The sequence below is a fragment of the Chiloscyllium plagiosum genome, unplaced genomic scaffold, assembly GCF_037043375.1.
Source record: "Chiloscyllium plagiosum isolate Xiang-an unplaced genomic scaffold, Cpla_swu_hap1 HiC_scaffold_52, whole genome shotgun sequence".
Classification (NCBI taxonomy): Eukaryota; Metazoa; Chordata; class Chondrichthyes; order Orectolobiformes; family Hemiscylliidae; genus Chiloscyllium; species Chiloscyllium plagiosum.
In genome coordinates, this window is record NW_028270190.1 from 30,081,337 (window position 1) to 30,093,493 (window position 12,157).

The window sequence follows — 12,157 nt, forward strand, 5'->3', positions numbered from 1 at the left end:
TAACTGTCTCTGTCGGCCTGCTTCTCTCTCTCTGTCCTTCTTTCGCACTCCTTCCCACTCTGCATGTCTGATTGTCTCTCCCTCTCACTCACTGTCTCTCTCCATCTCTCTCTCTGTCGCTCTCACAAACTGTCTCTCTCATTCTCTCTGTGTCTCTTTCGCTCACTGTTTTTGTATGTGTCTGTCTGTTTTTCTCTCTCACTCACTGTCCTTCAGCCTGTCTCTCTCTTTCTCTCTGGAGGGGAGTGCAGTTTTCGAGCCTCCGAGGAAGCAGTGGGAAAACCACAACTTTTGCACTTTGATGTATTTACTGGGTAATTGACCACCATTATCCATCCCTAACTGTCTGTGAAATGAATACGGTTAACCGCGAATCACTGGCAGCAACTGTGGGAAGAAACCAGAGTTAATACTTCGAGTCTGTTGACCCTTCATCAGGGATTAAGTGGTATTTATATTGAAGACTGGGTTGGATGTGTTTGGGGGAAAGGGGGGATCTGAGTGAATAGGTGGAGATGGAACCCAGATAGATCAATGTGTGATAACATGCACCTTTAAGAGGTTCTGTATCTCTTCAAGAAATTTCACAGAGTCGTTAAGATGTACAGCTCGGAAACTCGTCCATACCGACCAGATATCCCAACCCAATCTCGTCCCATCTGCCAGGCATCCTGCCCATATACGTCCAAACCCTTCCTATTCATATACCCATCCAAATGCCTTTTCAATGTTGCAATTGTACTAGCCTCCACCACTTCCTCTGACAGCTCATTGTATACATGTACCACCCTCTGCGTGATAAATTTACCGCTTTAGTCTCTTTTACCCGCTCACCTGAAACATATGCCCTCTAGTTCTGGACTTGCCCACTTTTAGACTTTGTCTATTTACCTTATCCATGCCCCTTATGATTTTGTAAATCTCTGTTAGGTCACCCCTCAGCCTCCAACTCTCCAGGGAAAACAGCCCCAGCCTATTCAACCTCTCCATATTGCTTAAATCCTTCAACCCTGGCAACATATTGTAAAACTTTTCTGAACCCTTTCAAGTTTCACAACATCTTCCCGATAGGAAGGAGACCAGAACTGCACGCAATATTCCAACAGAGGCCTAACCGATGTCATGTAAGCTGCAACATGACCTCCCAACTTATGTACTCAACACTCTGACCAATAAAGGAAAGCATAACAAATGCCTTCTTCACTGTCCTATCTACCTGCGACTCCATTTTCAAAGAGCTGCGAACCTGCATTCCAAGGTCTCTTTGTTCAGCGACACTCCCTTGGACCTTACCATTAAGTATATGAGTCCTGCTAAGACTTGCTTTCCCAAAATGCAGCACCTCACAGTTATCTACATTAAACTCCATCTACCACTTCTCAGCCCATTGGCACATCTGATCAAGATCCTGTTGCAATCTGAGGTAACCTTCTTCGCTGTGCACTAGACCTCCAATATTTGTGTCATCTGCAAACTTACTCACCATACCTCTTATGCTCACTCGAGAATGTACGTAATCCTCCAGTTGTGGGCTCACCAACCTCGGACAATGAAGACCAACATGTCGTTTGTCTTTCTAACATGTTACTATCCTGCAGCACCTTCATTTTGGATTTCAGTGACCTCTGGACAAGGACATCCACAGAGTCATAGCTTCATACAGCACGGAAACAGACCCTTCGGTGCAACTCGTCCATACCCAGCAGGTTTCCCAAACTAAACTGGTTCTAATTCACTGCATTTGACCAGTATCCCTCTGAAAATTTCCGAGTCATGTTTCAATCCAAATGTCTTTTAAATGCCGTAAATGTACCTGCATCTGCCTCTTCCTCTGGAAGTTCAATCCACACATGAACCAGCCTCCGTGCGATAATGTTGCCCTCAGACCCCTTTTAAAACTCTCTCCTCTCACCTAAAGACTGTGCCTTCTAGTCATCAAACCTGGATATTTTATGCTTGATACATCCATCCAAATTGTTGAACTGTGTTGTGAATAACTGGACCTACACCAGGGTCAGTTTGTGATCAGTGCGTAATACTGGGAACCTGTGCAATATCCTGTGGGACATATAAATCCTTTATTGGTACTATTAAAGCACACATCATTGTGGACATTTTCAAGGTCCTGTTGTACTTGGAGTCTGAAGTTGGACTCCTCCTCTGCTGCGCTATTCCAGCAACACATTTTTCCGCTCTGATTTCCAGCATCTGCAATCCTTACTTTCTCCTAAACATCTCCTCCACCTACCCCCCAAGAGAGCCGTGGACCAACTGCAACTATTCTGAAAGTTTGGCTAGGTCCTATAACCACTGGCAGAAACTCCAATCTTCACCTGTAAATCGTGCCCCTCGGAGATAACCAGAACTTCTGCTTCATTAATGGGCAAGTACCACCCAGGACGGTAGAGAGACATTTTCTGTTTGCCGACGTGTGTGTCCCCAGATGTCTGCCACTCTTTTGCCAATGTCGTATGAATTGATCAAGTTGCTTTTTTTTCATACTTCTCAGTTTTTTCTGTGTTTTCGCTATAGTACAGTTAAAGGTTGCTGACAAATCTCAAAATGCAGCCGCTCTGCCTGTTCCTGTTGGTACTGCTCACAATCCCCATGTCAGATGCGGCTGTACTGGATAACCGTGCCTTGATTGGCATTATTCACCGGTGAGTGTCAGTGAAACAGACCTTTGCTGACCAGCTTCGTAAGCTGGGGGCTGTGCTCAATCTGAGGTCAAATCAGAGCCTGGTTGCTTGGAACAGCCTGGTAATAAATGGAGAGAACACAGCAGGTGTAAGGTGTGCTCTGCAGCTGTGGGAAATAAGTCTCAATCAAATACCCATGATCTTTATTACAATGTGTGGAAACTATCACCAGATTTCCCGGGGTCACATCACTGAGAGTGAAATCGATTGCATCAGCTGACCCCGAAATAAAGGAGAGAGTGAAATAAATCGGAGTGAGGTTTGGAGAAAATGCCCAAATCCCAAACACAGGCAATATTTTACTGTTTATTGAATCATCTCACTCACCTCTCGGTTTCCCTTTGGCTCCTTCTGCCGCCTTCGCTATTATTCCTATTTCTTGTTGGTCTGCAAGTCATTTTCTTCTCGTTGTCTCTTTCTTCTGTTCCCTTGCTTTTTATTTGCTCTACACCTTGTCCATACGCCCCAAACCTTTTCTGGTTTATAATTCTTCCAGAATATTCCTGTTAGGGTGAAAGGAAAGGCTGGTAGGTGTAGGGAATGCTGGATGACTGAGGAAATTTGAGGGTTTGGTTAAGAAAAAGAAGGAAGCATATGTCAGGTATAGACAGAACCGAGAGAGTCAATCCATAGAAGAGTATAAAGACAGTAGGAGTATACTTCAGAGGGAACTCGGGAGGGCAAAAAGGGGACATGAGACAGCTTTTGCAAATAGAATTAAGGAGAATCCAAAGGATTTTTACAAATACATTCAAGACAAAAGGATAACTAAGGAGAGAATAGGGCCCCTCAAAGATCATCAAGGTGACCTTTGTGTGGATCTGCAGAAAATGGGAGAGTTACGAAACGAGTACTTTGCACCAGTATTTACTGTGGAAAAGGATATGGAAAAGATAGACTGTAGGGAAATAGATGATGACACCTTGAAAAATGTCCATATTACAGAGGAGGAAGTGCTGGATGTCTTGAAACATATAAAAGTGAATAAATCCCCAGGACCTGATCAAGTGTGCCCTAGACTTTTGTATCTTTCCCCTCTCACCCAAAACCTATGTCCTCTAGTTCTGGACTCACCGAACCCAGGAAAAAGACTTTGCCTCTTTACCCTATCCATGCCCGTCATAATTTTGTACACCTCTGTAAGATCACCCCTCAGCCTCCAACGCTCCAGGGAAAACAGCCCCAGCCTGTTCAGATTCTTTATGTAGCTCAATTCCTCCAACTCTGGCAACATCGTTGTACATCTTTCCAGAATTCTTTCAAGTTTCACAACTTCTTTCTGATAGGAAGAAGACCAGAATTGCACGCAATATTCCAACAGTGGCCCAACCAATGACCTGTACAGCCGCAATATGACATCGCAACTCCTGTACTCAATACGTTGACCAATAAAAAAACATACCAAATGCCTTTTTCACTATCCTATCTACCTGCGCCTCCACTTTCAAGCAGATACGAATCTGCATTCCAAGGTCTGTATTTCAGCAACACTCCCGAGGATATTACTATTAAGTGTGTAAGTCCTGCTAAGATTTGCTTTCGCAAAATTCAGCACCTCGCATTTATCTGAATTAAACTCCATCTGCCACTTCTCAGCCCATTGGCCCATCTGGTCAAGATCCTGTTGTAATATGAGGTTACGCTCTTCGCATTCCACTACTCCTCCAATTTTCGTGTCTTCTGCAAACTTACTAATTGTATATGGACTTCAGTAAGGCGTTCGACAAGGTTTCCCATGGGGGACTAGTTAGCTAGATTAGATCTGATGAAATACACTGAGAACTAGCCAACAGGACATATAACTGGCTCAAAGTTTGAAGACAGAGGGTGGTGGTGAAGGGTTGTTTTTCAGATTGTGTCCTGTGACCAGTGGAGTGCCACAAGGATCGGCGCTGTGTCCACTACTTTTTGTACTTTATATAAATGATTTGGATGTGAGTGTAAGAGGTATCGATAGTAAGTTTGCAGATGACACCAAAATTGAAAGTGTAGTGGACAGCAAAGAAAGTTACAACAGGATCTTCATCAGATGGGCCAATTGGCTGAGAAGTGGCAGATGGAGTTTAAATCAGATAAATGCGTGGTGCTACATTTTGGGAAAGCAAATCTTAGCAGTACTTGTACACCTTATGGTACGGTTCGAGCGCTATTGCTGAACAAAGAGATCTTGGAGTGCAGGTTCATTGCTCCTGGGAAATGGAATTGCAGGTAGATAGGATAGTGAAGAAGGTGTTTGGTATGCTTTTCTTTATTGGTCAGAGTATTGAGTACAGAGATGGAAGGTCATGTTGCGGCTGTAGAGGACATTGGTTCGGCCACTTTTGGACTATTGCATGCAATTCTGGTCTCCTTCCTATCGGAAAAATGTTGTGAAACGTGAAAGGATTCAAAAAAGATTTACAGAGTTGTTCCCAGGGTTGGAGCATTTGAGTTATCGGGAGATGCTGAACAGGTTGGGGCTGTTTTCTCTGGAGTTTCTGAGGCTGAGGAGTGACCTTTTCGATGTTCATAAAATTATGAGGGACATGGATAGGATAAGTAGACAAATTCATATTCCTGGGGTGGGGGAGTCCAGATCTAGAGGTCATACGGTTAGGGTGAGAGGGAAAGATATTAAAGAGAGCTAAGGGGCAATTTGTTTCACACTGAGGGTGGTACCAGTATGGAATGAGCTACCAAAGGAAGTGGTGGAGGCGAATACAACTGCAACATTTAAAATGTGTCTCGATGGGAATACGAATAGGAAGGGTTTGGAGGGATATGCGCTGGCTTCTGGCAGGTGGAACTAGTTTGGGTGGGATATCTGGTCGGCATATACCGGTGAGACAGAATGTTCAGTTTCCGTGCTGTATATCTCTATGACTCTCTGACGTCCCCTTCCAGCTGACTGTTCCTGAAGCTCTCATTCTGTCTCTCTGTCTCTCTTCCCGTCTCTATCTATTTCCACCCGTCACGTGTGGCATGGGGCATCGATTAGGGCATCAGTCAAAGGACATTAACATGAAGATACAGTGAACAAGGCTAGTGGCATTCTGTGATTCATTGCAGGAGGATTTGTACAAAAATAAGTAACAATGTTCTGCTCTCTGTCACATTACCCTGATTCTCTCTTTAAACCTCTCGCTAATCGCAGAGTTTACGACAACACTGGGACAAGGAAATACAATAAATCAACATTGACCTTCCGATGCAAATTGTTGAAATGTGAATTGTTGACTTTTACGATGTGGAGAAGGTGAGGTCTGCAGATGCTGGAGATCAGAGCTGGAAATGTGTTGCTGGAAAAGCGCAGCAGGTCAGGCAGCATCCAGGGAACAGGAGAATCGACGTTTCGGCCATAAGCCCTTCTTCAGGAATGGGGAAAGTTTGTCCAGCAGGCTAAGATAAAAGGTAGGGAGGAGGGACTTGGGGGAGGGGCGTCGGAAATGTGATAGGTGGAAAGAGGTCAAGGTGAGGGTGATAGGTCAGACTGGGGTGGGGGCGGAGAGGTCGGGAAGAAGACTGCAGGTTAGGAAGGCGGTGCTGAATTTGATGGATTTGACTGAGACAGGGTGGGGGGAGGGGAAATGAGGAAACTGGTGAATTCCGAGTTCATCCCTTGTGGTTGGAGGGTTCCTAGCCGGAAGATGAGGCGTTCTTCCTCCAAACGTCGTTTTGTTGTGGTCTGACGATGGAGGAGTCCAAAGACCTGCATATCCTTGGTGGAGTGGGAGGGGGAATTGAAATGTTGAGCTACAGGGTGGTTGGGTTGGTTGGTCCGGGTGTCCCAGAGGTGTTCTCTGAAACGCTCCGCAAGGAGCCGGCCTGTCTCCCCAATATAGAGGAGGCCACATCAGGTGCAAAGGATGCAATAGATGATATGTGTGGAGGTGCAGGTGAATCTGTGGCGGATATGGAAGTTTCCTTTGGGGCCTTGGAGGGAGGTGAGGGGGGAGGTGTGGGCGCAAGTCTTGCACCTCCTGCGGTTGCAGGGGAAGGTGCCGGGAGTGGAGGTTGGGTTGGTGGGGGGTGTGGATCTGACGAGGGAGTCACGGAGGGAGTGGTCTTTACGGAATGCTGATAGGGGAGGGGAGGGAAATATATCCTTGGTGGTGGGGTCCGTTTGGAGGTAGCGGAAATGACGGCAGATGATGCGCTGTACATGGAGATTGGTGGGGTGGTAGGTGAGGACCAGTGGGGTTCTGTCCTGGTGGCGGTTGGAGGGGCGGGGTTCAAGGGCGGAGGAGCGGGAACTGGAAGAGATGCGGTGGAGGGCATCGTCGACCACGTCGGGGGTGAAATTGCGGTCCTTGAAGAAGGAGGCCATCTGGGTTGTGCGTTTTTGAAACTGGTCCTCCTGGGAGCAGATGCGGCGGAGTCGAAGGAATTGGGAGAATGGGATGGCGTTTTTACAGGGGGCAGGATGGGAGGAGGTGTAGTTCAGGAAGCTGTGGGAGTCCGTCGGTTTGTAGTAGATGTCCGTGTTGATTCGGTCGCCTGAGATAGAAATAGAAAGGTCGAGGAAGGGGAGGGAGGAATCTGAGACTGTCCAGGTGAATTTGAGGTCGGGGTGGAAGGTGTTGGTGAAGTGGATGAACTGTTCAACTTCCTCGTGGGAGCACGAGGCGGCGCCGATACAGTCATCGATGTAGCGGAGGAAAAGGTGGGGGGTGGGGCCAGTGTAGTTGCGGAAGATGGATTGTTCCACATATCCTACGAAGAGGCAGGCATAGCTGGGGCCCATGCGGGTGCCCATGTCTACTCCTTTCGTTTGGAGGAAGTGGGAGGATTGGAAAGCGAAGTTGTTCAGGGTGAGGACCAGTTCAGTCAGTTGAAGGAGGGTGTCAGTGGAAGGGTACTGGTCGGTACGGCGGGAAAGAAAGAAGCGGAGGGCTTTGAGTCCTTCGTGATGGGGGATGGATGTGTACAGGGACTGGATGTCCATGGTGAAAATAAGGCATTGGGGACCGGGGAAGCGAAAATCATGGAGCAGGTGGAGGGCATGGGTGGTGTCCCGAACGTAGGTGGGGAGTTCTTGGACTAAGGGGGACAGGACGGTGTCAAGGTACGCAGAGATGAGTTCGGTGGGGCAGGAGCAGGCTGAGACAATGGGTCGGCCGGGGCAGTAAGGTTTGTGGATTTTGGGCAGGAGGAAGAAGCGGGAGGTGCGGGGTTGTGGGACTATGAGGTTGGAGGGGGTGGATGGGAGATCACCCGAGGTGATGAGGTTATGGACGGTCTGGGAGATGATGGTTTGGTGGTGGGGGGTGGGGTCATGGTCAAGGGGGCAGTAGGAGGAGGTATCTGCGAGCTGGCGTTTGGCCTCAGCGGTGTAGAGGTCGGTGCGCCAAACTACTACCGTGCCTCCCTTGTCTGCTGGTTTGATAGTGAGGTTGGGGTTGCAACGGAGTGAGTGGAGGGCTGCGCATTCCGAGGGTGAGAGGTTGGAGTGGGTGAGTGGGGTGGGGGAGTTCAGGTGGCGGTTAATATCGCGCCAGCAGTTGGCTATGAAGAGGTCGAGGGCAGGTAGGAGGCCAGCACGGGGTGTCCAGGTGGATGGGGTGTGTTGGAGGCGGGAGAAGGGGTCGTCAGAGGGTGGGCGGGAGTCTTGGTTAAAGAAGTGGGCACGGAGGCGAAGGCAGCGGAAGAATTGTTCGATGTCACGCCGCGTGTTGAATTCATTTATCCGGGAGCGTAGGGGAATGAAGGTGAGGCACCTGCTGAGGACTGATCTTTCATCCTCAGAGAGGGGTAGGTCTGGAGGGATAATGAAAACACGCAGGGCTGGGAGCTCGGACCTGGAGTGGGGCTGGAGGTGGGTGTGGGGGCGGGGTTAGGTCTGGGGGCGGGGACGGGGATCGGCGTGGGGGCGGGGTTGGGCGTGGTGACGGCGATAGGCGAAGGGGCGGGGTTATACGTGGTGACGGAAATAGGCGTGGAGGCGGGGTTAGGCATGCCGTCGGAGATCGGCGGAGGGGCGGGGTTAGGCGAGGTGACGGAACTCGCCGGGGGGGCGGGGTTAGGCGTGGAGATCGGCTTGGGGGCGGAGACACATGCGGCGTTGTGGGCGTGTAAGCTAGTGACGTCAGTGGGGGCGGAAGTGGCTGCGGCGACCGCAGAGACAGAGTTATTCCCCATAGCCGTGGAGGTCGCGAATCGGCCGGCGATTGTCTTCATGGCAATCGCGGAGGCGGTTGTCTGGGCGGCGATCGCGGAGGCGGTTGTTTGGGCGGCGATCGCGGAGGCTGCGAGGTCGGTGGGGGCGGAGGTGACGTCATCGTGGTCGGCGGCGGCAGCTATTGCCGCGGGCGATGTAGCGGCCGCGTGTGTAATGGCGCCAGACTGATTGCGGAGGCCAATGGAAGATTCTGGAACAGTTGAGGAATCCGGAGTGTGGGGGTAAGTACATGAAAGTTTTTGGTACTTACTGTCTTTGATTTCCGATATGGCCAGGTAGAACTGTTTGTTTAGTTTATGGATCCTTCTGTGGATGAAGAACAGTAGAGGTCCTTTACAGGTCTGTGAGAGTGTTGTCCTGAGCTGGGGTAGGTCGAGTTGCAGGGAATGTAGGTAGCGGCGCATGGCTGCAAGCGTGGAGCGGAGGATCCGGAGGGAGATCTGTTGCTGGAGGCTTCGTATTTGTTGTAGGTACTGGTTGTCCTGGTTGGGTCCAAGTTTTGTTGGTCGGACTTTTGTTGGACTTTTACGATGTGTCCAATATAATGGCATTGTTCTGAGTAACTCGTCTCAAACTTGGCCCACTGACATTGCACAGAGAATGTTTCACCCAAAGTCCGCCCCTTAACTCACACCCTGACTTTACCCCTTCCAGTTTCCTCCGAGCAGGTAAGCACCGGGCGTTTGATTCTGGGAGAGGACATTTTGGCTTCCAATCTTCACCTGCAAATCGTACCCATGGGAGATAATCAGAATGTTTGCTGATTTACTGGGCAAGCACCACCGAGGACGATAGACAGACATTTTCTGTTTGCCGACACGTGTGTCCCTGCATATCTTTCACGCTCTCGCCAATGTAGTACGAATTGAACAAGTCTTTTTTTCATACTTTTCAGATTTTTTCTGTGTTTTCCCTCCAGTACGGTTAAAGGGTGCTGACAAATCTCAAAATGTGGTCACTCTGCCTGTTCCTGTTGGTGCTGCTCACAATCCCCATGTCAGATGCGGCTGTATTGGATAACCGTGCCTTGACTGGCACTGTCAATCGGTAAGTGTTAGTGAAACAGATCTTACCTGACCATCTCTGTAAGCTGGGGGCTGTGCTCAATCTGTGGTCAAGTCAGAGCCTGGTTGCCTGGAGCAGGCTGGTAAGAAATGGTGAGGACACGGCAGGTATAGGCAGTGCTCTGTAGCTGTGGGAAATACGTCTGAGCCCATGAACTCGGACTCTTATTACTCCCAGAGGAAGGGACTTCCAGGGAAACTATTACCAGATTTCCCGGGGTCATATCTCTAACAGTGAAATCGATAGCACTCGCTGACCCCGAAGTAAAAGACAGAGTGAAATACGTTGGAGTGAGCTTTGAAGAGAAAGTCCAAACCCCCCACACAGGCAACATTTTACTGTTTACTGAATCATCTCACTCACCTCTCAGTTTCCCTTTGTCTCCCTCTGCGTCCTTTGCTATTATTTCCATTTCCTGTCAGTCTGCAAGTCTTTTGTTCTGTTTGTCTCTGTATGCCCCAAACATTTTTCCGCTTAACAATTCTTCCAGGATTCTCCCTACCTCAAGCTCCCACTGATTGCACCTGAAGCTCTCATTCTCTCTCTCTCTCTCTCTTTTTCTCTCCCGTCTCTATTTATTTCTTACCATCCCGTGTATCATGCGGCATCAAGTAGTGCATCAGTCAAAGTATTTAAAGTGAAGTTAGAGCGAGTTATCAAGAAGGCTTGTGGCATTCTCTGATTCATTGCAGGAGGATTTGTACAAAAATAAGTAACATTGTTCTGCTCTCTGTCAATTACCCTGATTCTCTCTTTAAAGCTCTCACTGATCCCAGAATTTACTATAACACTGGGACAGGGATACAAAGTAAATCAACATTGACCTTCCCATGCAAGAACTTGAAATGTGAATTGCAGGGTTTCACGTTTTCTTTAATATGATGAGCATTGTTCCAAGTAACTCATCTCAAACTGGGCGCACTGACACTGCAAACAGAATGTTTTACCCAAAGACTATTCCTTGATTGATATCCTGACTTTACCTCTTTCAGTTTCTGCACAGAAGCTGGGCACCAGGTGACCTATTATAGGAGAAAATACTTCGCCTTCCTGTTGGCTTTACCTGCTTCCCAGTGCAGAAAGACCAACGGATATGTAGACTTGAACCCCGGCAGACCAATACATCCTTTCATTACCCATAATGTGAACGTAGTCCTGAACTACCCAGGTGGAAATTACCTCGGTGTCTTCCTGAACAGCGGCAGTCGTTGCCCAGAAAGTAAATTGCTGAACCCCACCCAGATCAACGGGAACCGCACCGCGGCTCAGCTTTTCCAAACTCTGCTGAATAACAGAACTCAGCACAATAACCAGCCAGTGGGCTGTATCATTCTCTACACCACCTACAGCCCATGTCTAGATCACTGTTTCAGTAACAGGTGGAATTGTGAAATCATCCCTGTCTTGCAAATTTCCCCATTTCGGGACATATGGACTGAACCAGACATTCACAAGTATTTTGTCTTCAGTAAAATATTTGCACATGATGCAGATCAGAGCCAACACCAGGAAATCCGGGAAAAGCTGGCTGCAGTGGAGAATACCGGGTTTCATGTCAGAACGTGTGATGGAAAAAGCCTATCCATATGTAGAGAATGCTCCGCAACAGAATACTGCATTGAACAGGCGCCAAGAATTGATTAAACATAATAAGGGATCTGGGAATTTCTGTAAAGGGGTGCCCTGCCTGTTCAAATACATCTATCACATTTCAAATCAGTATAATAATCTGAATTTACTAACTTACACTGATATCCTTTCTGCTTGTCATTCAATGAATCATACCAGATGTAATCAGAGATAGAAAGTCAATTATCCACTCAATAAATTCAAGAAACCCTCACAGTCAAAATCAATTGCACTCACAACGTATTTTTCCTGTCCATCAACACATCTGCAAATGCAACACAATTCTGGTCCCAGGTTTTCAGTGTCAGTCTTATTCTAAGCAGTCTTATTCCTGATGAAGGGCTCCTGCCCGAAACTTCCATTTTCCTTCACCTTGGATGCTGCCTGACCTGCTGTGCTTTTTCAGCATCTGCAGTCCTCATTTTCGCCTTATTGAAACCCAGCTGATCACTGCAGACAGATATGCTTGACAACAATACTTGAAAGGGTTCAGAAACCATTTCCAAGGATGTTGCCAGGGTTACTGGGTTTGATCGATAGGGAGAGGCTGAATAGATTGTACTCCATGTGATCTAACGTTGCGAGCCAGCCTACCATGAGGAACTCT

The 12,157-nt window shown here is 48.1% G+C and overlaps 1 protein-coding gene across 1 annotated transcript; it reads left to right on the forward strand.

Moving 5' to 3' along the window:
• Positions 1–9,805: 9,805 nt before the first annotated feature.
• Positions 9,806–11,565, forward strand: LOC148134906 (uncharacterized). The gene is made up of 2 exons (XM_087985341.1): positions 9,806–9,903; positions 10,914–11,565. The coding sequence occupies exons 1-2, from the start codon at positions 9,806–9,808 to the stop codon at positions 11,563–11,565; spliced, it is 750 nt and encodes a 249-aa protein (XP_087841467.1).
• The last annotated feature ends 592 nt before the right edge of the window (positions 11,566–12,157 follow it).

Coding starts and splice junctions, on each gene's coding strand:
- LOC148134906 (XM_087985341.1), top strand. CDS start 9,806: ATGTGGTCACTCTGCCTGTTCCTGTTGGTGCTGCTCACAATCCCCATG. Junction 9,904..10,913: donor TTGACTGGCACTGTCAATCG/GTAAGTGTTAGT, acceptor TACCTCTTTCAG/TTTCTGCACAGAAGCTGGGC.